General features: G+C 38.3%; 1 protein-coding gene across 3 annotated transcripts in view; it reads right to left on the bottom strand.

Moving 5' to 3' along the window:
• Window positions 1–26,862, bottom strand: part of TMEM131 (transmembrane protein 131) — a 138,404-nt gene that overhangs the window by 47,438 nt on the left and 64,104 nt on the right. For all 3 annotated transcript variants that reach the window (XM_064481886.1, XM_064481887.1, XM_031441147.2), the window contains exons 5-11: window positions 23,540–23,663; window positions 17,093–17,209; window positions 14,661–14,783; window positions 9,454–9,534; window positions 6,900–7,050; window positions 6,745–6,801; window positions 5,763–5,824 (exon numbers count right to left, since the gene is read on the bottom strand). In XM_064481886.1, coding sequence (XP_064337956.1) covers window positions 5,763–5,824; window positions 6,745–6,801; window positions 6,900–7,050; window positions 9,454–9,534; window positions 14,661–14,783; window positions 17,093–17,209; window positions 23,540–23,663 — 715 coding nt within the window. The remainder of the gene's footprint in view (window positions 1–5,762; window positions 5,825–6,744; window positions 6,802–6,899; window positions 7,051–9,453; window positions 9,535–14,660; window positions 14,784–17,092; window positions 17,210–23,539; window positions 23,664–26,862) is intronic.

Raw genomic sequence — 26,862 nt, 5'->3', positions numbered from 1 at the left:
AAACTGTTTGACTGTAAGATAAACTATAAACTAGAGAAAGTTTCATTTGGTTTCATTATTCGATACCAGTATACTAGGTATTTTTCTGAAGGAAACTATTTAACCCGAAGTGTGATTTTGAGTAAGCTGCTCATTTACTCTGGGCCTTATTTTTCCCACCTGTAAAACCCTAGGGGATTAGATTCTATCTTAAAAAATTGTGATTCTACTAATTTTGCTATTTTTTCAAGTTAGCCACTTTTACACTGAGGTCAAGACTTGTTAGAGAGATGATGGTAAAAGCTTTGCAGTTTTCAGAGGACACACACGGCTCTGAAATCTTTGACTTGCTCTACTGGTTATCCCACAGCAGCAATGGAACCTTGACCATTTTCAAACACGCTTCAAGACTAAGTGGCGGTTCCTCAGCAATTAGCACAACACTCCTGGGTGTGTTAGCACACTGCGCCAACACCACGTCACATACAGCTAAGCAATGGTATTTACTGAAAGACAGTCACTGAAAGTAGTAAGAATAAATAGTTAATGAAAAAAACGTTTGTCTCACATGAAACATACCACTTTGGAAGATTTTCCTTACCAGAGGACAATTTGATATTCAGTATTCTTACCTTAAAACACGTCACACTAACAGTAAAAAAAAAAAATTTCAATTGACTCATGTTTTATATAAATGGTCTATACTGTTCACTTATTATCAATTAAAAAGAAAACCTCAGTCAGTTAAAACCTGTTTTCCAAGGAAACAAAAACAAAGTGAAACAAACAAAACACTTAAATAGTTGGCTCATTCTGGTGGCTTTAAATGAAAAATAATAAATAATCATTAACTTGTAGTAAGCATATTTATACTAACAATCTGTTTTAGTATCAGTCACTACTGCTTACTTAAAGATGATCAAGAGTGGAGAAAATATGGCAAGATTCCCAGGAAAGGCAGCTTGCACACGCTCTAAATATAGTCCCAGCCTTTCTCACGACATTCATATGCAACTAATGCTCAGTGACTCTCAAGTGAGACTCAAGGCCCAAGGCATTCTGAAACTATTTATACTAACGTTTGAGTAAAGCAAGAAAAATAACCTTTCAGCATATAACAATTGTATTTTTAACACCAGGTGCACAGATTTGATAAGGCTCAGATCAAGCTGATGCTGGTAAAATTCAGTACAGTACATTTGTGATTCTTACTCATCAATTAGCACAGGAACTTCACACAAACGCGTCTCTTAAGACATTTTAAGCAAACTTATTCCATCATTTATATGGCATTAATTCTTTGTAAATGTTGAGGAAAACCCTACTGTCAAAGTTGCATTACAATCAATGTCAGGAAGGCCTGAGCCTGGGCACCTTGTCCACGGACAGGTGGGGAACTTATATTTGGAACTGCTTGCTTTAGTAGTCTGACGTCTTGAAAGGTGAAGAGACTCTGAATTCCCTAAAGGGAATTTAAAAACACCCTCCAGCTTCTAGTGCTGTTGAGTCAATTTAAAATTCTATGTTGGTGAAATGGAGGAAGGTAAAGACCCTTCTAAAAATGCACCAGTCTCTAAGTTTGGCATTCTATGCAGAAAAATATAGTTAAAAACCTTAGCAAGCTCTCCTAAAACTGAGCTTTCATGGTAGGTGGGCTCATCCCCTGGCTGCTAAGGCAAGAATTCTAAGCTATCATCATCTCTCAGTGGACCACTGCAGTAGATTTTACCATTCTGCAGTTCATTCTCCAAAAAGCAGCTACAGTGACTTTTTACAACACATAAATCAAAGGACATCACTCCCTTGCTTAAAATTCTATAATTTCCCATTGCTGTTATAATAAAATCCAAGCCCCTCCCAGGGCCCCAGGAAGCCCTACTTGACTCCCCAGACCTCAACTTTTACATTCATCCCCCTCGTGTCACCTTCGACATCCAAAGCTGTTCCTCAGTCTTTACCTGCTGATCCCTCTGATGGGAATGTTTGTCCAGCAGCTTATCTTCTCACTCTTCAGTTAATACCTCAATGTCAGCTCCTCAGAGACAGTTCTATTTAAGCCAACTCCCTCCCTGACTTAGATGCCACTCTGTTTATTTCTTTCATAGAACTTGATTCGGTTTACAATTATGTTGCAGACTTGTTTGTCTATCAGATTCAAAATAAGTTTTATAGGGGCAAGGACCTTGGTGTCTGATCCACTGCTGTATTCTCAGTACTTAGCACAGAAGCTGGCATACAGGTGATGCTTCTTAAATATTTACTGAACGAGTGAATGAAGGAATGAATGAATGAGGAAATAAGAGAAAACTACCAAAACACTTGGCAGAGTATAGGCTTTGGACGTTACAAAAACATACATACATAGGTAGATACAGATACAGACATGTAAACATATACATAAATCAATAGATTCTTAATAGAAACAGTGAAGATAAAATTAAAATAATTATATTCACAAGACTTGGTAGTAAGTGTCATCATATACCTAATATATTCTCATGTAATTTTTGAGTTTTATAGTTGAAGTAAGTCACTTAAAAATCATAAGGTCTGGCTTATTTTTCCTCCTTGGAAAACTAGGGCCTGTGTGTCTTACAGGTGTCCTGTATCAGATGCGGTTATCGTGTGAAGAGCCTAGCAGAATGCCTAACATGCGGTAAGAGCGAAAACGTTCACTTACCCTGTACCCTAAAACTCCCTAATGAAAGAGACAAGGAGGAACGTGGGCCTATTTATATTTAACCCTCTGTCATAAATAAATTAAACACTATGTTTTATTTGTTCACATTCTTAAGGATTGCTAATTCTGTTTTTCTAGAAAATGGTCATTGAAGAAGACACTTGTTTCTGTCCATTTATTGAATGTAAGAAGTTAGACCAATCTGCTTGGGCTAAGTAAAGGCACTGTCCCGTCAACTCTCAGCCCCTACTTTGAAGAAGTGACTTCAGGCCTGAGGTCTACCCACAACGCATGGAAGTTCCTGCTCTGTGCATTGACATTTTGCAGACCGAAGGAACCTGAAACAGACAAATAGCATGCAGAACACACAAAAATAAAAAAATTTTCTGACATCTCACACTGAGGCAATGGCAGGTGATCCACCAACAGCCAGTGTCTGCCCTGCAGGCAAACGCACTGCTCAGCCTACAGGGCAGTCCCAGAACGTGCTGTGGGAGGCTTCCCTCAGGAGGGCAGGGACCCGAGCTTGCGAGCAGGAAAGGGCTGGGAGGGGAGGCGTGCGCACATCGCTGCGTATGTGGTGACTCTGCTCCACGTTGCCAACTGGGCTAAAGAAGAAATCCAGTACCAAGAAGTTCCAAGAGCATAAGCAGGGTGTGGCCAAAGCAACCTGGACACATCTAACAGAAGGAATCACACTCCAATACAGAGCAAACTCTTAATAGACTCAACTAGAAAATTTTGAACACGAAGAATCACAATTTGGGGTATAAAGTGAGATTTTAAAATGTTGTAATAGAACAGTGATTCTTAGGCCTCTGCACTTCACTGGTGAAATCTGAATGTGTGTGTGTGTGTGTGTGTGTGTGTGTGTGAACATACCTGTACGCTTATGCTTATAGAGGGAAGTCTAACAGGTTTTCTAACCTTTTATTTTGCAAATGTGAGGATGTTGGTGGCAGGGGAAGGAGGAGAAATTCCTACTATTTACTACCTTTATTCATAAAACAATGGATATTTTAACATCAAACCAAATAAAAAATAAGAGGAAATCAACAAAACCAAAATTTGGTCCTTTGAGAGGGTCCAACAAAATTAACAAACCTTTAGCAGACTGACCAAAAAAAATTTTTTTAAATATAGAGAAGACTCCAATTGCTAAAATCAAGAATTAAAGATCTGGGGGGAGAGGGTAGAGCTCAGGGGTAGAGGGTGCCTAGCATCCACCAGGTCCTGGGTTCAATCCCCAGCATCTCCATTAAATACATAAATAAATATAATTACCTCCCCCTACACCAAAAAAAAAAAAAAAAAGTGTTAAAAACAATGAATGAAGATGGGACATTACTCTCTACCCTACAGGGAAAAAAGTATTATAAGGGAATATTATAAACAACGGTATGTTAACAAGTTAGGTAACTTAGACGAAATGGAAAAATTCCTAGAAAGACATAAGCAACTGAAACTGGTTCAAGAAGAAGCAGAAAATCTAAATAGTCCTACAGCAAGTAAAGAGACTGAATTAATAATTTTAAAATTCCCCACAAAGGAAAGCCCAGGCCCAGATGACTTCACTGGTGAATTCCACCAAAGATTTAAAGAATTAACATCAATCCTTCAAAAGCTCTCCCTGAAAACAGAGGAGAAAAGGACACTTCCAGTATTCATTCTATTAAAAACAAAACAGAAAAGGTGTTTATAACTTTGTTAATTGTTTACACACACATATTTTTATAAATATTTATATTGCTCTTGTTCTTCTCATTTTTCTATAGACTCATGAAAAATTTCAATATAGATTAAAGAGCTCCAAACTATCACCAACCCCTTAACATAGTAGTAAGAGTCAGTGTTATGTTTTTTTAAAGAAAAATATAATATCAGGGTGGCCTAGTCCAAGGAACTGTTCTCTGTCATCTGTGGGAGGGTCCTGGGCCCGTGAAGACCCCCCAAGGAGCAGGGGTGTGATTCCCAGCAGACTGAGGCAAGTGCAGAACAGGCCTCTCTCTCAGCCCACCTCATCCTGGAGTAGCAGGAATTCCAGGCAGGCAGTTTCAATTCTGCTGTATATTAGGGGAAGCTCTTTGCCAGACTCCATTCCCCTAACCCACCGCCCACCTAGGAGGAGGAAATACAAGGTCCCATGTCAGGACATTGCTGAGACTGTGACGCACTAGGGAGCAAGGTCACTGGTCATTAAAATGCGGCTCCTGGGTGCTCGCCCCTCCCACCCCCTGGGGTTGTGTGCTCTCTTTTCTTTGGTGTCTGCTCCACCAGCTGGTGGTAAACTCTGGGTCTGGGCGGGGACTGACAACGGTCTCTTAAGTCTCAAAGCCCACCTGATCTACCTCATTTTACCAGAGATCTCTGAATTTAGGTTTCTGACATCTGCTCAGGTTATAATAGAAATACTCTGCTTTCCTTTCTCATTACTCCCTTTGTAACCTGGGGACCTTACCAGGTGAGACTGTGGGCTAAAGCAAAACCTGGATAACCTGTCTCTCCCTACCCACCAAAACCATCTAACGACACTCCAATCCCACTAAGGCATCAAAGTCACTTGTCCTGTGTGCGTGCGTGAGGGGGAGAGTGGTGCACAGCGTGCTGTCCGGGGTAACCGTGGTGGCCGCCAGTCAGCTGGGGGGTGGGTACCAGCAGCCTACCACCACCCGCTGCATTTCTGTGCCTCATTACTTCTCAGCCCAGTCACATGACTCTTCCCTTCTCTCTTCTTACTTAACCACACCTTAAGTCCAACAACCGGACTTGACAGAATTCTTACAACCTGTTTTTCTTTGCACATGGCACACAGATCCCAGGGTTTATCAGAATCCACAGGCCTCTGACAGAATTCTGCCTAAATAGGAACCTCATGAACTTTGGTTCAAATTCAGCTTGGAGAAGACTGTCTACGTGCCCTTTTCATTTTAAAATCTGTTGGGCAGAGGCATAACAGGTTTCTTGTATCACACTTTGAACCAAAGTGTCACCAGGTCACCATCAAACAAAATTCCTTTAGAGCAAGACTTGAATTATTTTAAAGTCTGTCATAAGTTTAAAACAAAGAATATGTAAAGTAGGAAAAAAGTAAGTAAAAACTTACTGTTATTGGTACATCTTTTGTTCCTGAATTTAATAAATGAAGATTTAAAACTTTTGGTAGATCTGTTAAAATTGAGGAAAAGAAATATTTTTAAAATGTAAGCTTTATAGCATATTAGAATCTTTCTCTTATTAGAGATCAGGTTAAATATATTTTAGAATGTGAAATAGAGTAACAATCACATTAATAAAAAGAAACGCTAGATAGGAATTGCCTTATTCTCAAGGACAGTGAGTATTGTAACTGCCCCCTTCCAAAGACCCAGACCAAAAACCAAACAGAACAAAAATTTTCAGTGCAACTGACATTATCATTGATCTTCCAGTTTTCCAGCAAAGCATAATGAAGCAAGTTAATAAAGTACAATATGAAATTATCATATTAAAACCAAATTAATTTTCAAAAATGGGTCTTCAATCCTACACCAGCACATCTTAATTACATATGGTCCACAGAAATCCCAAATTACATACTCTTACTTTTTTCTTAATAAATGCTTTTTGGTTATTTTCAATTTTAGAATTTGAATTCTTTCTCTGACTATCTGGGACCAATTTCTAACATTATGTCATAATAATGCAATTGAATAATTCGTATCTAAACAAAAATCCAGAGTAAATCTTTTTATTTCCTTTATTTCAGCATTAAAAGAAAAGATTTGGCATGACTAAATAGGTGAGAAGCTGGATGAAGAAACTAAGAAATTACTTTCTCCCTCAGTCTTCCACTTAGAAGACTTAAGTTATCCATGACAAGGTTTTCCCATCTGGAAAGCAAGTATCCCTCAGAGAAATGGGGTATAAAATCCCTAAAGGCTCTGAGTTCCCAAAGGCAGATTTCTACCAGATCAAGTAACCCACTGAGAGACAACTTTCAAAGCTGAATTAATTACAAAGGAGTTAACGTATAGCCATTCAGCACCGAACACGGGGATTTAAAAAAAGAAAAAAAAGACCTATAAAGACACTGTCTCTTTTTTTACCTTGTGTTCGCAGCGTACCAAAATCTAACATTTCAGTTGAGGAATAAATTCCAGGAGCTTGGAAAAAAGAAAAGTAAACAATTATATTTCGCGTTGCCGGAGTAAGATGTGTTGAAAACAAAACGAACTTGCAGCGTGGTTAGTTTTTCACTGACCTGTTGTAACTTCCACCTCAACGGGAAGAATGATGAACTCCGTGCTGTCTGAAGCATTAGTCTTTATTCTTATGAAGGCAGTGTGATTATCTGCTTCTCTGGATGAAAAACTGGCTCTCATCACTCCCTTGGTTTCATAAGGTGGAATTTCCTGACAAGTTAACAGACCATAATGTAGCAAAACCACCACAGTTTACTGAATAAGATGACATCCCCAGAAAGATGCACTGTTATTTTATATACCTAATAGGAAAAAATACACTGCCAATTAAACATCTTCATCCCACTGATTATAATGCACACTCCAATTTTGGAGGACATTAAACGTTAAAAACACGTATATCTTTAAAATGATGAAGTACAGTATGTACAATTGAGCAAAATGAAAGAAATAAAACTATATGAAAACTGTCAGTTGCAAAATCATCAGTGAAAGGTACAGTTAATCTATAAAAATCAATTATTTTTTAACGTATTGGTGGTGCTCAGGTATATAATTTTGTCCTAAAATTCTCTAAACAGAAACGTCTCCATCAGAGGGAAACTGCTTTTCCAGAAGTTTACAGCATTCTCTTTAAATAATAACCGAGAGAGATGAGACTGCTTTGCTTTCATTGAAAACCTAACAAAGCTTCCCAAGCAAATCCACAGTTCACCAACTGCCTTCAGTAGGGCTCTTAGCATGTACGATGGCATAAATTTTAAGGCCTGTAATGAGAAAACACTTACACATACACTGAAAGGAAGGCTCACTGGAAAAAAAAATTTTTTTTGAGGTTTAATTCTTTTCCTCGTTTTTGAACGATGTCGCTTCCTTGGGACCATCAGAATTTCTCTGCACACCTTTTGGCCTATTTTAGGAAATTCCTGTGTTTTAGAATCTACTGGTCTTCACTTACCTCTACTCTCTTAAAGTTTTAGTCACAAAGTAGGAAAGAGTTGACTGGAACCCTCTTAGGGCCACCAGAGAGGGACCATCTACTCCCCCATCTCTAGGTCACTGGGGTTTCTCACGTACACTGAAGTGGGCTGGGGGCAAGGTCAAGGCCAACTGACTTCTTTCTCACTCTAGATTTGTAGGAATGTAAGAATCACTGTATCTTTCCTTGTAGCCACTAGAAGTTGTACAACAATTTGCCCTGTCTGCTACCATTCATTACAACTCTTCACTAATTAGAAATCTGAGTTATATTTATTAGATACTAATATTTCATAATACTATATTTCTTCATCAATTCTTAGTTCTTCTACCTATAATTACAATACAAATAGCTTACAGTTGATTCTATGAAGCAGTGTTTTATACAGTATTTCTCCCAAAGGCTCTCCAAACAATAACATAATTTCAAAGTAAACCATTTTTGTGAAAGGATATAAAAAGACCGTCCATTACATACTTCTACTTGCGAGAGTGTTTCTACATCTTAGCAGTTAACCTAGTCACTGACAGATTGTTTCCTAAACATTCAACACCCTAAAAACGTCCCGGGGGAGGGTGTAGCTCAGTGGTAGAGCGTGTGCCTAGCATGCACAAGGTCCTGGGTTCAGTTTCCAGTACCTCCATTAAAATAAACAAGTAAGTAAATCTAATGACAGCCCCAACCCCTGCAAAAATAAAAAAGAAAAGTAAAATAAAGTGGGGAAAAAAAAAGAATTCAGGCTAAAAATGTCCTTTCCACCCTTCCTGGTTGAGACTGGTCAGACGGCAGAACCAGGAGGCTCTGTGTGTTTAACAGAGCCATCAGCAAAGAAACTTTGATCTTCAGAACTTAGTCACAGTGGTCAAGTTTGTGCATCTTCAATTGCAAGTGAGCAGTGATTTTAGTGACCCTGATACGCCCTTTCTATGCCTCTCCCCTCTGATTAAAGCCGGGCAGACAGCATTAAAAAAATAAAAACAACTCTTCTGTGGCAAGACCCTTTGCAAATAAGGCATTTGCTATATAGTTATCACTCTGGTTAGTGCTGGCTAGTATTCTCCAAGAAAAAGTGGTTCTTTAACCACTGACACAAACTACACTGTAAAATATTCAACAGCATTCAGCGTGATGCAGAGCACCTAAGAATTCACAGTTTTGTAAGTCATCACGAGGGCTTGACTACGTTCGCTCTGCAAATGGCGTCTCTTCTGTCGATGGTGGGTCTGAACATTCACTTCTCTACCTTCAAAAATATAATGGCTCCTTCCCACGGGTTCTTTTTTTTTTTCTCCAATCTTAGTGTAAAGCATGTCATAAATGACTAGATTCAGAGACAACTTTACCCGTATTATTCTGAGAAAGAAAAGTTAAAAAGCTCTTCCTTTCCACACAGTGGGTTATAGCCTCCACCAACTTTATTCACTGCTCTTTCCCCAAATTACTACTCTACTTTTCTCATTGTCTCATCTCATTTTCAAATATATATGTGATATAAATTTAATTTTAAGACAGTAATTAACGAAAAGACACCCATATTTCTTCAGGTGATGGGGAGTTAACTATTTTCTGGTGTATTTAAGAAAATACGTGGTTTGGTGTGACCTCACACAAGAGAAAACCACGTCAGCACTCACCCACAGCTTCCTGGTGCCTCCCTGCTGACCCGTGGGAAGTTCCAGGTGCAGATCTCCTCCACTGGAGTACATCTCCACAACCTGCGGCAGAAGAGCATGTGATGCTTAAGTCAAAGTCACATTCTCAATGCAAGTGATTTCTTGTTATATAGAAATATTTGACACCCTAATTGTTTATCAGAAGAAAATCAAAAAACGTTTACAGATACAAACGTAGGGTAAGTGTTGCGCTGTATCACCAGGGGCATAAGTACCGTAAGTGCAAGCAACGTGGTATATTTAAATAAATCAAAGTCAGTTTGAAATACTGAACTCAGAAATAATGTAGTTGTTTCAGACACTGGGTTTTAGAAAATCCATACACAGGGCATTTATTTTTATTCTTTTCCAAAGGAAATAATTTATGGAAATGATAAAATTTTAGAAATATAAATTTTATATTTCTTTTGGTAACACAAGTGCTTCTTTATCACACATTTATAGCAAGATCTAGCTGCAGATCTAATAACTACTATAATTGTGAAATACTGGAGAGCATGTCATTCTTAGGTATATGCAATAATATCAATGAGGTATGAAAAACACTTGATGTCTTCTTGTAGTAAAATCGTAAGTACTGTTAATATCTCTGACTTTTACCTACACCCATGATTTTCTTTTAAATTTTATTTATTTTTATTTATCTTTTGATTTACAATGTTGTATTAGTTTCTGGTGTACAGCATAGGGATTCAGTTATACATACATACATATGATTTTCATATTCTTTTTTACTACAGGTTACTACAAACCACTGAATATAGTTCCTTGTGCTATATAGTAGGACTTGTTTATCTATTCTGTACATAGTAGTTAGTATTTGCTAATCCCAAACTCCCAATTTATCCTTCCCTCTCCCCTTTTCCCCGGTAAGCATAAGTTTGTTTTCTATGTTTGTGAGTCTCTCTGTTTTGTAAATAAATTTGTTTGTGTCATTTTCTTAGATTTCACATATAAGTGATATCATATGATGTTTGACTTCCTCTGACTGACTGACTTCACTTGGTACGGTAATCTCTAGGTCCATCCATGTTGCTGCAAATGACATTATTTCATTCCTTTTTATGACTGAGTAGTATTCCATTGTATACATATACCACATTTTCTTTACCTAGTCATCTGTTGATGGACATTTAGGTTGCTTCCGTGTCTTGGCTATTGTAAAAAGTGCTGCTATGAACACTGAAGTGCATGTGTCTTTTCAAATTAGAGTTTTCTCCAGATATACGCCTGGGCGTGGGATTGCTGGATCATATGATAACTCTATTCTTAGGTTTATAAGGAACCTCCATACTGTCCTCCATAGTGGCTGCACCAATTTGCATTTCCACCAACAGTGAAAGAGGGTCTCTTTTCTCCACACACTCTCCAGCATTTATTATTTGTAGACTTTTTGATGATGGCCATTCTGACTGGTGTGAGGTGATACCTCACTGATGTTTTGATTTGCATTTCTTGAATAATCAGTGATGCTGAGCATCTTTTCATGTGCTTATTGGCTGTCTGTATGTCATCTCTGGTGACACCCACGGTTTTTAAAAAGTTTTACTGAGGTATAATTCATGTACAATAAACTATACATATTTAAAGTGTACAACGTGATGAATTCTGACATACGTATACAGGTGTGAAGCTACCACTGCAATGCAATTAAGATATTAAATACACCTTTTACCTCCCAAAGTTTCCTCACGCCCTTTGCAATCCACTGTCCCTCTCTGCCCCCTCCGTCCCCAGGCAACCACTGAGCTGCTCTCAGCCATTCTGGATTAGTCTGTATTTTCTAGAGCTTTATATAAACAGAATCACACAGTATGTACTCTTGTGTCTGGCTGCTTTTATTCAGTGTCATTACCTGAGATCCATCATGTTGTTTTACGTACTAACACTTCATTTCTTTTTGATTTTATAGATATGCCGGTTTTTGATCCATTCACTTACTGATGGACATCTGGGTTGTCTATAGTTTTTGGTCATTACAGATAAAGCTGCTGTGAACACTGTGTTGTGAAAGTCTGTGTGGACATCGGCTTTCCTTTCTCTCAGGGGAATGCTTAGGGATGGGAGGGTTAGATGGCAGGAGACTTTCCTTTAGAGGTAGGTAACTATCTCTTAAAAAGAAAGAATATATTTAGTTAAATGCAAATTTGGGGTGAAGAGAATGGGTAGAAAACCGTTACTTGTTTTATCACTAAGTCCTCCAGGAGTGCAGAAAAAAGGACAAAGCAGGGAAAACAGCAATACTTAAGTACAGGCTTAGAGGTTTTTGTTCTTTGTTTTTGGCGTGCTGTTACAGGGAAGCCCTGAGCAAAGCCTGATGAGTCAGGAGTTTCTCTGAGCATTAGCTGCCTTCCAGGTTAGCAGCGCTCCCCCACAGCATGACTGTGTAATAGTAACAGCACCTTAACTGATGCAGTGACTGAAAACTTTTCCTGAAAAACCAGAAAACACCATGTATCATTTCATTTAATCTTCCAAGGCATTAAGGAAACAAGCCTAACAACGTTTGGAAACCGAAGATTAAAAGGTAGACTGCTGACAGCAGGGAAAGCAATAAGGAAGTGGGGCTAGATAAAGACTAAATTATAATAAAGTCAAAGGAAGGACTACGTGAAAACTAGGAACAACACACTCTGGATTTTTAGTCCACTGCTAGTCATCCTAACTTAATAAAGTTTAGGGAAAAAAGGAAGCCAGTAATATATACAAAATATAATTTATGTAAAAACATTCCAGCAAAGAATGTTAATTTTTGTGTGCCCACATATACGCAGGTAAGCGTACAAAAAAGGGCCTGACATGAGACACCAAGGTCAGACAAGGAGGACCTGTGAGGAAGGGCTTGGGGCTGGAGCTGCGCTAATCCAGTAGTTACCAGCTACATGCGGTTGTTTAAATTTAAATGAAGTGAAATAAAATTAAATGTTCAGTTCCTCAGCCACCCTAGCCATAAATTCAAGTTGTAACAGCCACATGTAGCTGGTGGCTACTGTGCTGGACAGAGCAGACACAGAATTTCTCCATCACTGCAGAAAGTTCTGCTGGACAGCGCTGGACGGAAAGCAGAAAGCTCAAGGGCACTTTCGCCTCACACTAGTTTGAATTGTTAACATTTTTTTTTTCAGTGAGAACATACTTGTATGTTTGTGTTGTAAAATGAAAAATTCAGATACAATCTCTTGCTTTACAATACTTTCTTAATGACAAGACTCATGACAGTATAACATATTACAGGACTATTAGGTTAAGAGTACTTTCCATACGATCTTCCAGTAATAAAATCAATTAAGTCATGGGAATGTGATGAACAGGATAGTGACTATAGTTAATAACATTGTATTACATATTTGAAAGTTGCTAAAAGAGTAGATTTTAAAAGTTCTCATTGTAAGAAAAAAACTGTTTTACTATATGTGGTAATTAATGGTTGCTAACTAGACTTACTGTGGTGATCACTTTGTAATATGGAAATATTGAATCACTATGTTGTACACCTGAAAATAACCCAACGTTTTATGCCAATTGTACCTCAATTAAAAAAAAGCCCATCACGTAGGGACTTGGGTTTTCCTTTAAAACAAAACAAAACCAAAAGAAGTGCCTTCCAGATAAATAATCTACTGGTTGTTAACAGGGCAACTTTGGTTTTCCATTCACTCTCCTGTGTACTGATGAAAAGTCCATTGTGGTAAATCTTGAATTGAAATGTTATAACTGGAAAAAGACTAGAGGAACAAAAGAAAAAAATCAATACTGAATTCAGAGATAATTGTTCTAGATGGTAGTCTGATGACTCCAGAGGAGTCGTGGGACAAAGGCATGGATTGTAAGGCTACTTAAGTAACTGTAGATTGGCCAACATTTGCTGAATCTCCACCCTTCCAAGCTGGAAGCAAAACCTTCAGCCTATGATCTGGCATCCCTGGGTGCTCTGTAACTATGCTGACGCCACAGCAGTGTGCGGCAAGCCAGGCCGCAGGGTCTGAGAGGGTAAGAGGGCAGTTTTTATTTCTTTGACTGAAAGCAGTCAAGAAAAGAAAAATAGCAAAAAGATACAAACAACAGACTGACGATGGAGAGGAAATACTTTCCACTTGTAAGAGCAGGACACAATAGCATTTTCCTCTTTTCTGATGAAGATATCCAGCTACAAATAATCAAAATTTGGGCAGAGTATTTTTATTAGCAGCTATCCTCACCCCATGTCAGCAAAGTTTTGGGGTGAACCTTTCTTGCTGCTTTAGCATATAATTCCTAAGCATTCCACAATTCCAGCTCTGAAGATCTTGTCCTGTTCTCCCATTTTCCCCTTCACTGTTTACAAGCATTTCTACCAGAGGGTCCAAGGATGACCAAAACCATTTTGGTTGCCAGAGCTCAGTGGCTTCCCACAATACATGGTATATTTCCCTCCACCTGTCATTTTCAAGCTACTGGTAAGTTCTGCAGTATTGGTCCTAAAGAACTCAAGAGGCCCTGGGTGTAGATATTATGGACTATTCTGGAAAGCATCTGCATTCTTCTTCCAACACAGACAACACAACTAGAAGCTGCGTGGCAGCCAATGACACAGCTGAAAGTCACTGATCGGGATGTGGGGTGGGGATTTTAGGAAATATTTGAAGGAGTGACACCAGCCACTCCTACTGTCATAGAGACAAGGAACGAGCGAGGAGGGATTTCATATTTGAAAAGAATTACTACCAAAAGATTGGGTAAGACGAGGAGCTGGATTTTTTTTTTTTCAATTGCTTTTAGTCATGACTCTGTATTACCCCTTCCTTGGATTTCAATTTCCAGGCTGCCATCACCAAAAATGTACTATTACCAGAAATAAATATGAATCGTGATTTTAAAAGCTTACATTGGGTCAGAAGGAGCTTAAGGCAAGAAAAGTAGTGGCCTTGCAGAGTTGAAAACGCTTCTTAAATTAAATATACAGCTGCCTAAAACTAACACCAGAGAAACCAGTCATTTTAAAAATGGTTCCAAAAATGCAATATCTGGACTGCTATAACCCCAAATTCAGACTACGGGCTGCATTAAAAGAATACCCCTCTTCAGTACTATATACAACCCCATCCTGAAAACTGTAACAGACAGATTTCATGCTAAGTATTAATTTCCACCAAAGTGGAAAACATTCAAAATCACCGCGATAAACTCACCTGTAAAGGCTCACTGTGAGGGTTGTGTATATTTATTATAGGTGAAAAACTGCTATTCACAGGGACTCTGGCCCCAAGGAATGGCCTCAGTCGGTATGGATTTGGAACTCCAACACCAAATACCTGTTTCAAAGAAGGGAAAAAAGTGCAATTTGAGTTGCTCTTATAGTTTTATAAAATTTTAATGGTTTTAATTGATTACTTTTAATGATTTAAAAGTAATTTTAATGATTTAATTAAATTAAATCCATTAATTTATGGAAAAATCTTCACAAATCCTTTTAAAAGGAACACGCATGTACTTCCTGTACTTGTTTGGCTACCCATTTGATTTGATATATTTACATATTTATGTGCATTTGGAATGATTTCTATAATATATTAGAAATTAAAATAATAGCAGTCCTTTACAAGGTCATGGGATAGACAAGAGAAGAAAAGAGGGGACCAAAAGATTTCCCCATTCCAACTTTCAGCAGATGGATTTAGGGCTTGGACAACCTCTTAAATACCAAGCCGAGTGCCCAGTCATTCTTACATGGGAATGTGGGTTGACTAAAACAGGGCGAGCCTGTCATTCAAATGACAAATATTTATTAAGTGCTTGTGATGTGTTAGGCACAGACATACACAGTTGTGAATAATTCAACAGTGAACAAGACAGATAATGTGCCTGCTCTTATGAAAGTTACATTTGAGTATGAGGGACACTCACTAAGTAACAATAAAAAGATTCTTAAAAAATGGGTAATGTGATACGGGGTAACTGGTGGAGTGAGGATGGGGATATTCTTCTAAGAGAGGGTGGTCGGGGAGGTGATGTGTGAGCTGGTGTCACTTGAAAGATGAGAACAAGCCAACAGTGAGAGTGTATTCGGGAAGGGGGAGGGGTACAGGCAAAGGGCACGAGCCCAGAAGGGCTGGCTTGTTTGAAGACAAGGACTAACATGAGAAGTGTGGTCAAATGGGGTGAGGTGGGAGAGCGAGAGCTCCAGGTGAGTCAGATCCTCAGAGATTTGCTGGCCTTGGTCAGAAGCTTCCATTTTGCTCCAAAAGGAATGGGAAAACGTAAGGATTTACATGAGGAGCTGAGTGATTCTGCTGTATGTTTAAAGAAGGTCACTCTGGCTACAGTATGAATAATGGGCCTTGGTAGGGACTGCAGAGGAGAGAAGGCCAGTTAGGAGGCTCCTATAGAATCCAGAGAGAGAGGTAGGGATGGCCTGGGAGGGAACAGTGGCCCTGAAGAAGAGCGAGGCAGACAGACTTGAGATACATTTAAGAGGAAAACTTGGGGAGAGACCAGATGTGGAGAGGTAAGGAGCTGGCCACTGAGGCTCACCTTGAGAACAACCTGATCACGACCCTCAGGTCGCCCACTGGCCACAACCACATAGGTCAGCTGGGGGTGCCATAGTAGGGCAAAGGTCTTCACATTCTTGTGGTGGCCTTTTCATTTACTCAACAAGTAGACCCTAAGTGAGGGTCACAGGTACAGCACTGCAAAGTCACGCAATATACTGGCATTCGAAGGTTTACTGACTGCCTACTGAACAACCATGAAAGACTTGTTCAAACACAGGATGTGATTCCTCACTAAACTGGGATGTTTACTGACACTAATTTCTAAAACACATGAAGTGTTCTGGGCAGTGGTGAAGGAACATTCAAAAACAAAAGCATAAAAACTCTAAGGTAAGACATGAGCTAAGCATTTAAACAACCGAGTTCCAGGGGCAGTGTACAGTACAGTGGTTAAAAGGATGGTTTTTGTAGTTTCAAAGGCATGGGTTTGAATCCCTGTTCCAACAACTCACTAGGAGCATAATTTGGGCAATTTATTTAACCTTTCTAAACTTCATCTTCTTTATCTAAAAATTGAGAACAGGACCCATACGTAACGCAGACAGAAGTACAGGGGAACCGTGTGGCAGAGGGCCAAACAAGTAATTGTTCTTAGTAATCTTGATAACCTCGAAAGACAAAACTCTTGAGTCACAAAACATTAACTTTCTTTAATAACCCAATGATTCTACACAAAAAGTAAGTCTAGCAAAAAATGTAAGTAATGTAATTACCAAAGAAAAGCAGGCCCCTATGTTTTAATCCTGAAACTATTATTGTTTCATCACTACGCAAAAAGTAAAAATAAAAATTTAGAGTCAATGTGAAAATATTTTTAATTGTTCTTCTGCCAAGCAATCTTCCATTTACACTTTAACTGGAGCTTTAAGATCATTTGTTCAGTCCGATCTGAATAGGGATATTCACAAACACAGCTCTTAAAGTATAAAAATGCTCTAGATCTAAACTCTTATGTTTTCCCTTATCCTCTGAGTTTTTGAAAAGAGTTCTTAAAAGGTGGTCACATGATAGGACATAGGATAGGTTTCGTTTACAAAATAAATCAAAGTTTTAATTCTGGTTCTTACCTGGTAGGTGAATACCCCATGATTAGATGTGTTAATAAATAAAGTATTTTCTACATTTCCCACTACTCTTGCGAGAAAAACGACATCAAATGATGTATTTCCTCCTGGAAGAATTTTCTGAAAAAGAAGAGCAATAAATAAAGTTAAATTAGAAACCAAAAAAAAAAAATCGGATCATGGTGACCATAATTCGACAGCTGAAGTTCTCTGAAACATCTCAGAATCATTTCCATAAATTAGCTTTCCACCACAAACGTTTAAGCTTTAAATTAGCCAAACTATTTTGCAATGGAAAATAAAATTTAAAAAGATGTCTTTACATTGGCTGTCACATTATCTTTGTCAATCACAAGTCTAAAACCCTGTACAACAGATGGTTTCCTTGAATTCTGTTCGTTTGACAGTCACTAGGCTGGAATGAAGTGCCTACTGACAGGCTCTTCTTCATCACCAGACAATGAAGGAGGAGCTGAGCTGAAGCGGGGCTCTTACACAGATGCTCACTCTACGACTCAGCAGCCGCTTGAACTATCCCAATAAATCAATCAATCGGCCCAGCCTCTACCCTTTGACTCCTGTCACCCATTCACACAAGGCACAAAATGTGCCGGCAACTTAAAAAAGAAGGGAGAGGTGACAGCATGTACAGGAACTCCCTCCTGTTACCTTGTGCAGACTGAGAATGTCACTGTGGTTAGCAAATTACAGTTCTATTACAACAAACAGGGCTGCTCCATGAAGTTCGAGAGACTGAATGCAGTTCTGTCTGCAATGAAGCCTTAAAATGCATTTTAATATGTAAAGTCCTTAACCTCTCTCATTCTGCCTCTGCAACCAGAACTCTGAAATGCTCCCAATTACAGCTTGAAGTACATGGCACTGAGACTTCTGCCTTTATTTTAGGACGTGGAATGCTGGAAAGAGCATTTCTCCTGCGATATTGACAAGAAAAAGAATAATCTGCAAAATCCTAACTTTTCTTGAACCCATCACGGAGTCTGTGTATCAACTAGCAAAAAATTTAAGGAAAGCCAAGCACCTTCAAGAAGAGACAGAATGTGAGTCCTGGCTCGCCCAGAGCAGACAACAGGAAAGAGACGAGGCTACCATACAAGACAGTAAAATGAATTCAGCTAAAATTTTTACACAATGCTGAACGCCGACTGTGGGCTACAGAACACAAGTGCGTGAATCGCCGGAAGCTGCAGAGGCTGATGGAAGTCACACGTAAGCCAAAAATCCGTAATGGAAAGATACCTGGTAAACCCCTAAGTAGTCTGATATTAAACAACACACTTCTAAATAACCCCCTGGTCAAAGAAGCAGTCACAAAGGAAACTACAAAATATTCTGAATCAACTGGGAATGAAAACACAACATGTCATGGACTCTGTAGGAAAAAGAACAATGCTGAATTACAGTTTTGACTTACTGAGTTCGAATCATACAATAAGCTAGATTAAGTTTTAAATCAATTAATCAAAAAATCCATTTAAATCAATAATAATCAATTTTACCAAAGTTACAGTGGTAATATTACTAACATAGGTAGTTGGTTGCAATAAAAATTCAGACAAATTTCATGGAAAGCCATTTTGCAAAGCCTTTCAAAAACTACGTGAAGAGAGAAGAGTTTCATTTTTAGAAATGTAACCTGAGGAATAATCTAAAGAAATCTTTAAACATGCCAAATAATGACATCATGGTGTCACCTTTGAGAAGAAACGGATTGAGCAGCTGGCTTGCAATTCATTTACGAGCAGGTTATTCCCGGGAAAGAAAGAAGACAGGTGACCCGGGTATAATCTCTTGGTATTATCTTAATGTGAAATAAATCACAGATTTATAAAGTAACTTCCAAAATATCACCAAGATTTGAATCAGAGGAAAAATGCACATTATTCTTGGATAGAAAAACTAACGTAAAATATCGATTCTTTCTAGGACGATGTGTAAATCTCATGTAAACTTTAAATTTCTTCTTGGCTTTTTTTGATATAATTCTTTAATGCTTTCTTTTTAATTTCTATATCCTCCTTTTATCACATTGTTTAATATTCTTATAGTTTCTTCAGTATTGTAATATTCCTTTAAGTAGTTTCCTCTGATTTTTTAGTTTCAGGGATGGTATTTCTAAAATGTAAATATTGTCATGTATACACCCCTCCCCCCCACATCTTCTTTATCCATACATCTGCCAAAAGACATTTAGGTTGCTTCGACATCTTGGCTATTGTAAATAGTACTGCTATAAACACTGGGTATATGTCTCTTTTCGAATTAGAGCTGTTTCTGGATATATGCCCAGGAGTAGGATTGCTGGATCATATGGTAACTCTAGTCTTTAGAACCTGTTCATAATGGCTGCACCAATTTTCATTCCCACCAACAGTGTAGGATGGTTCCCTTTGCTCCACACCCTCTCCAGCATTCATGGATCAGAAGAATTAATATTTTTAAACTGTCCAAGGGGGAGGGTATAACACAGTGGTAGAGCATGTGCCTAGCATGCACGAGGTCCTGGGTTCAACCCTCCACCATCCTCATCCTTCTCAGGTTCTCCTGTTAACCCGGTGTTTCTATCTGTACCTTACTCTGGCTCTTATTAATATTTCCAAATACATAAAGATTTTCTACTTTTTATACAAATGGCATCATATTCTATTCTAAAATGTGCTTTCCTTAGATATTAACATATATATATAATTCCATATCAACAGATATAGATCTAACCCATATATAATAATATTCCATATTACTGCTACATCACATTTTGTTCAATTCCCAATAATGTGCATGGACATCAGAATTTAACCTGAAATAGAATAAATAATGTCCAGGTCTCTACCTATAATTAAAAATAATCATTAATATTCATTAATGACCTTCAATCCATGAGAAGAGATTGTATTAAGCATACTAAAATAAGTGGGCTAAAACATTTTAATTTTAGACAAAGATTGAAACAGAGTTTATGCTAGTTAATCTTTAGCTTCTCTGAAAAGTTAATCAAATAAAAGGTTCTACACAATCAAGGAAAAAATTTTTGTTTGCTTACTAATGTCTATAAGGCACTCATTTCCACAACTCTTATGGTAATCAAAATATGACTATTATAGAATATTAAAAAATCTGTATTCCTTGACACAAACTGTATATTACTTATTTTACGGCCAATACGCAATATTGCCATGAAGATGAATAGGCCTAAACTGCAGTCTTAATATTATGTAATTTTAAATTATAATTAATTAGAAAATTATAATTAATCAGACAATTAAAAAGAAATAATTATTATAAGTTATATATAGAAAAATAAATTGTCACACAACCACATTCCTTACTACCCTTACTCTTCTAGATTTTCAGGTAGTCTTAAAATCACAACCTTGGTAAGGATGATTACGTGTGTGTGTGTGTGTGTGTGTGTGTGTGTGTGTGTGTGTGTGTGTGTGTGTGTGTGTGTGTGTGTGTGTGTGTGTGTGTGTGTGTGTGTGTGTTAAAGCACAGTTATGTAAATCCTGGCTTTTTAAACAATAATTATTCTTTTTTGTATTTTCTACTGGTTAGTTAATGTAGAGGTGATATTGGTTAAATCAAAAACGTAAGTGAGTTACAGAAAATGTTTTATTCTCAAAGAACTATGATGTGACCAGAAATTGTAAAGATGACAAGGAAATGAGAGTTAGGATAAACATACAGAAAGGTTTTGCTCTCCTTTAAAACATGAGAAACTCTTTTCATTTTTCCCCAAAGGCTCTTATCATAGGCATAAAATCAAGTGGCGGGGAAATACGGTTATTTCTCCTCCCAAGAGTTAATTCTATCTCTCCTCTCCACTTCTTGAGCTTCTGGAGTCAGTATCTCACTGTAGAGAATAAAGATGAAAAGCAAGAAGAAGAACAAAATCCTAAGAGAAGATAGCGTACATTGTGGCTATCTCCTTTTAAAGCGCAATCTAGATTATCGAAATGTAGATTTTGATACGTAGAGATTATTTCTATCGCTTAATTCTATCTCCTGATAATGGAAAACACAGATTGGCTTTTAACTTGTTCTTTGACTACATACACACTGAGTTTAGCTTCTGAAGAATTTTCATAAAGACGACTCTCTTTGCGTAAGATTCATGTATAGAAATAAGTCCCCTGGAGAGTCTGACTCAGAAATGTCAAACTGGTGGCCTTCAGCTTGTTTTGTTTAGTCCACACTGTCTGTCTTTCTAAAGACAAATTCATTTTTAATTTGTAAAAATTGGGAGATTATCATATAAAAATTCCCATTTCTGACTCTTCTTGGAAAATCCAAAGAACTGTGCGTGAGCTTACATTCCCATGTGGCCACCACTGGCTGGGGCTGAATGGGGACCGGTCCCTTCAGATGGGCCATGTGCTCTGGGTCACCCCTCGTTCCACTTGGCTTGCTTCTCTCGTTTGCACCATCTACCTGGCCCCCTTAAGCATCTACTTGTAATTCTCGGTCTACGTTATATTGTGATAGGCACATGAAAAAAGTAAAAACCCTGGCCCTTCAACAAGGGTGAACCTTGATGTTTAGAAACACTACATTGCTTGAATTAGCAAAGTTAACAAGTTAAAAATAAAATCTGTAGTGTAGTCGTGAACTACTTTTAAACTGTTTCCATTTTCACTTCACTATTTTGCCTTTTAACCCAATATGTCTCTACACATTGGCAGTACCTGAAAGCCGGGTGATTCCACTTATACAGAAGTCTGCCTCTGTACACGGACTGTAATGTATATGCCCCACACCATAGCTTAATATGATACAAATCCCTGGCCAAGCCAATAGGACACCTAGATCCTCACCTTGGCTCTTGTCACTAATTGCATGACCACGAACAAATCTCTCTGGGGTTCAGCTTTGTATTCATATAATGAGGGTACTGGACTAGATGAATACACACAGGTCTCTCCTAGCATCGAGATTCTATTTTTTGAGACAATCAGTACATTTATACAATTTGTGAAAGTATCTTTTAGGTAAAACAAAGAGTAACTCAAGGGAAACTTGTTTTCAGAAATATTTTAGAAAAGGGATGTCTTCCAAGAGTACATCAAAGGAATTAAAATTTTATTATCAAAATATACTGACTCATCCATTCCTTATAATGGTATATAAAAATACTTCTATATTTTAAAATGGCCAAAATTATATGCCTTTTTTTTAATACTAGAAGTTGTTAAAGATATATGATGAAACAGGATTTTAGAAAGGAGAAATGTAAAAATCTAAGTAGTTGATATTAATTTATATGCTTAAAAAAGTTCCTTTTTAATTATTTAGTCATATCTCTTCAAAGGGGTCAGTGAAAATCCTGGAAAGATGAAATTAGGTTCCATTAATTTACTTCCCTCTGATATTTGCTATTCAGCTAATTATTTTGGAAGCCTATATATTAAAGCTTAATGCATTCTCTCAAATTCAAAATTTATTTAGATCAATTTTTGGTCAGATAAAATTTTTTTATAATAACAAGTTTGCACACTAGCTACAAAATGATCATAAGTAAAACTTTAGAGGATACTTGTGGTAGGCAGAACCCTAAATAGGCCCCCAAATTTCCTGCCCTAATTTCTGAGACTGTGAATATGAGGAGATATCACACCTGTGATTATTTACATTACATAATTTTTTTGCAGATGTGCTTGAGATTATTAGTCTGCTGACCCTGAGTTAATCAAAAAGGAGACTTTCAGATCAGCCTGACCCATGACATAATTAAGGCAGAATTTTCTTCACTGGCGGTGGAAGAGGAAGCCACAGATTTCTGAAGCATGAAGGATATGACACACCATTGTGGGCTTGAAGAGGGTGACAAGGAGTGTTGGTGCCTCAAGGAATTGAGAGAAGGCTCTGGCCAACAGCCAACCGTGAAACGGGAACCTCAGTTCTACAACCACAAGGAACTGAATCCTGCCAACAACTGTAACGAGTCTGGGAGTGCACTTCCTTTGAGTCTCTAAGTCAAGGACTCAGCCCAGCTGACATCTTAATTGCAGCCTTAGGAGACCCTGAGCAAAGAACCTGATGGACTTAGTACTTACAGAACCAGGTGCTAGTAAGTGGGTGTTGTTTTAAGCCATTGTGTTTGTGGTGATTTACTCTGCAACAACAGAAAACTAACGCAGTGCTGAGGAGTAACCCACTACTAGAGAGGAAAAGGAAAACCAACTGACTATATGAACGCTACATTTTTCAGAGGACTTATGTTTCAGAAGTGATTTGTTAAGTTGTTTCATGTTGGAAAAAAAACCAATGTGTGTCTAAGACTAGAGGTGATAATTCTAGGAAATGGGGCAAACTGAAGTCCAGGACGAATATGAAACATTCAAACCTGATTTTAATATCGGCAAAATAAAATTATACATTAAAAAATCTAGACACTGCAATTCAAAAGAAATCAAATATAGCACAGAAACTTACCCTATTTTGAAAAAATGATGCATGAAAATGTGATGTTGTAGCAGATATTGATACTAAAGTAATAGTTTCTTCAGAACTAGGATTATGTAAGTAAACTTTTTCCATTTTTGGCATTCCAACTGGTCTGTAAAAACAAAAAAAAATTATCACAAATACTTCAAAGATAATTTCTAGTTGTTGAGTTAATTGCTAGTTGTTAAAAAAACTAAACACCAAAATTATTAGACGAATACATATCCAAACGTATGAAACTTTTTATCAAGTTGGTTTATATTTAAAATTACATATAAAAATGCATTTAGCCATTCAACAAGTAGTCACTGAGTGCCAATTTTATGTCACACACTGAACCAGGTGCTGGGATGTCAGGAGACAAGTCTCCGCCCAGATGACGTTTATAATCTGGTGAGGAAGCAGGAGGGAAAATGGTCAGAGCACTCTACGTCTTTTTGAACCACCACCTGCCTCTCTGCTAATTCTGAATCATGTCCACCTCTCCCCAGATTCCACTGATACATGCTCTTCAATTCAGGAAGAGAATTTTAGTGGCAAAGTTATGTGAGCAGATCTGCCATATGAATCAGGGGCCATTATCCTCACTTCACAGATGAAGACACTGAGGTGCAGAAAGGTTAATTAACTTGCCTAAAGTCATCCTTGGAACCTAACTGAATCCAGGCCATCTGGATCTCGTCCCTGCTCTCGCCCACTGTACTACACTGACTCCTCTCAAAGGAAACATACAAGGCACACGCTCAAGGTCTGATATTCACAGATTCATTTTAATGTTCCCCTTGGCATCCACATTAGAATTTATAGCCTTAAAAGTGCACCTCCTCAGTGTGCAGTCCGTTAAGTTCCTCTGTAGCTCATCTTATTTGTCCAGGCTTCTTAACTCCTACAGCTTAAGAGAATTCTGCACATAAATTACAGTTTTTCATAGTGCTCTGCAGTTATTTAATTGGCACCTGTCTTATTTCCTCAACAAGATTATCAGCATGTTGAGGACAAAGGTTGCGTTACTGTCTGCACCACGTACTCCTGTCAACCGGTACAGCACCAGGCACGTGGTCAGAGCGTGTGCGAGTGAGCTTCCCCTCCCCGCCCCCACCTGTGACCGCAGTGGTTACTTAAGGTCCTCCCTAATGTGGCATCTAGTCTACGCAAGTGACTCCGTGTTTCCACCTGAGCCAGGCTGGTTCTGTGCACATGACTCACAGGCCTTTACCAATGTTTTCCTCCCCAGCCTCTATGTGAATCCAAACTTTCATGTTCTAATTCAAGTACCAGTTCTTTCACAAGGTCCTCTCTCCCTGCAAATATTTTGGCCTACGTTTTCTGAAATTTTATTTCATCTGTATAAACCTCAAATTCTGAGCAGCTGAAGACGCAGAGCCAGAAGTGTGTTTTACATGTGGTTCAACTGTTCCCCATGCTTTCATGCTTCAGCAAGTTTTGCTCCTGCCTTTTCCTCAGTTCTCTTTATACCTCTGACTTATGACTTGGGAAAATTGGTAAAACAGTGAACAGTTGATAACTTTCATTTGTTAAAAAACAAAACAAAACAAATCAGGGGCTTTGGGTTCCTTTAAAGATGGTGAATTAGTCCATGTTACTGGTTCTCTCTGACATCCCCCGCCCCCCTGCAAACTCCGGGTACACAACAACAATGCTAGAAAAATTTAGAGCTTAGAGGGAGGTACTGATTCCACCCTTGGGAGAACAGAAGGCTGCCTGAACTGGCAGGTAGGGTAAAGTGAGGGACAGAGAGCAGCCTAAGCTGACAACTAGAGGCCAGGAAAAACCTCTTCTTCTCCACTGTCCTCCCTGTTTGCCTGGGTACAATCACAGCCTGCCCCTCTTGCCCAGAGCAGCAGAAAGGCTCACTAGGGTAGGAAGCTGCTCATCAGCTGTCCTCGAGCACATCCACCTTTAACTCCTCTCTCTGGTCCTGCAAAGTCCTGGGGCTGTTAGATCACAATTTAGAAAGACACCTCTTCCAGATGCTTCTGCCTAAGTATTGTCAGATAGTGTGGTGGGAACCCAGGACAATCAGTAGTTTTGATGTGTGTGTGTGTAACTGGGCCTCTCTACCCCAGGGATCGAGACCAAGGCTTGGACTTCCGCTCTTCCTCAATATGCATTACAAGACAGCAACTCAGAAGTTCACACATCAAATAACACGCTCGGTGAGTGGTACAATCAAAGTGGAAAACATACGCAATGCTGTGATAGACTGCAGTGCTGTCCCCAGTTTGCTGACTGAACCTGTGAGAGGCTGACATTTCTGAATGAAAATGAAGAAATCATTAAAAACTTGTGGAATATAGTTCAAGTTGTGCTTAAAGGAAAATTCATAAATTTGAAGAGAAGAAAGACTGAAAATGAATGAGCTAAGCCTCCATGTCATTAGAAAAAGAACAGCAAATTAAACATAAGAAAGTACAAGGAAAGAAATAATAGAAGAGTGGAAATCAATGAAGAAAAACACATGAAATAGAGATGATTTATGAAGTCAAAAGCTCCCAGTTTGGGAGTAGGTCGGGGGAACTACCTGGTAAGACTAATAAAGAAAAAAAAAGGAGGTACAAAAAAGCAGTATCAGCAGTGACACAGAACACATCACTAGAGATGCTACAAACAGTAAAACAATCATAAAATGATATTAACAACTTTATGAGAGTAAATTTGAAAATCCTCAAATTGCCAAACTCCTAGAAAGCTATAGCTTACCAAAACTGACAAATTGAAGGAAAAAAAAAAAAAAAAAGCAAGCACTACAGAAAATATAACTACTAAAGAAATTAAATTCACAATTTAAAACCTTCCCACAAAGAAAACTCTAGTCCAGGAGGACTTTACTGACAAAGTCTATCAAATATTTAAAGGGAATATTCTACCAAACATTTTCAGGGAAAAAGAGATGCTGATACAAAATGGGAAAAGGTGAGAAAGAACTCTGTGAGGCTGGATCTGAACTGGGAAAATATGAATTGGAATGACCAGCATGGGCTATGATTTATGCATGTATACCTATATACATACACAATGCACATATGTATGATACATGTATATATTCCTCCATAGATCTGTCCAAGTGAGCCTAGAAGCAAAGACATACAGGGCAATGGGCACATTTAGTGCCCAGGTCTTGGTTTCTTAATGTCCTTCCCCGTTAAAGAAACCAGGACTTCTTTAGTTTTGGCTAATTCCAGGTCTTGGACAAGGAAAACAGAAGGTCTAAAACACTATCAGAAAGCAAAGAGGTACTCAAAGATTAATGAGACACACCAAAAAAGGATACTGGAATCAGCTTAAAGAGG

The sequence above is a fragment of the Camelus dromedarius genome, chromosome 33 (assembly GCF_036321535.1).
Source record: "Camelus dromedarius isolate mCamDro1 chromosome 33, mCamDro1.pat, whole genome shotgun sequence".
NCBI classification, from domain to species: Eukaryota; Metazoa; Chordata; class Mammalia; order Artiodactyla; family Camelidae; genus Camelus; species Camelus dromedarius.
Note: the sequence above shows the minus strand (reverse complement) of the source record. Positions and strands in the feature narration are given on the sequence as shown.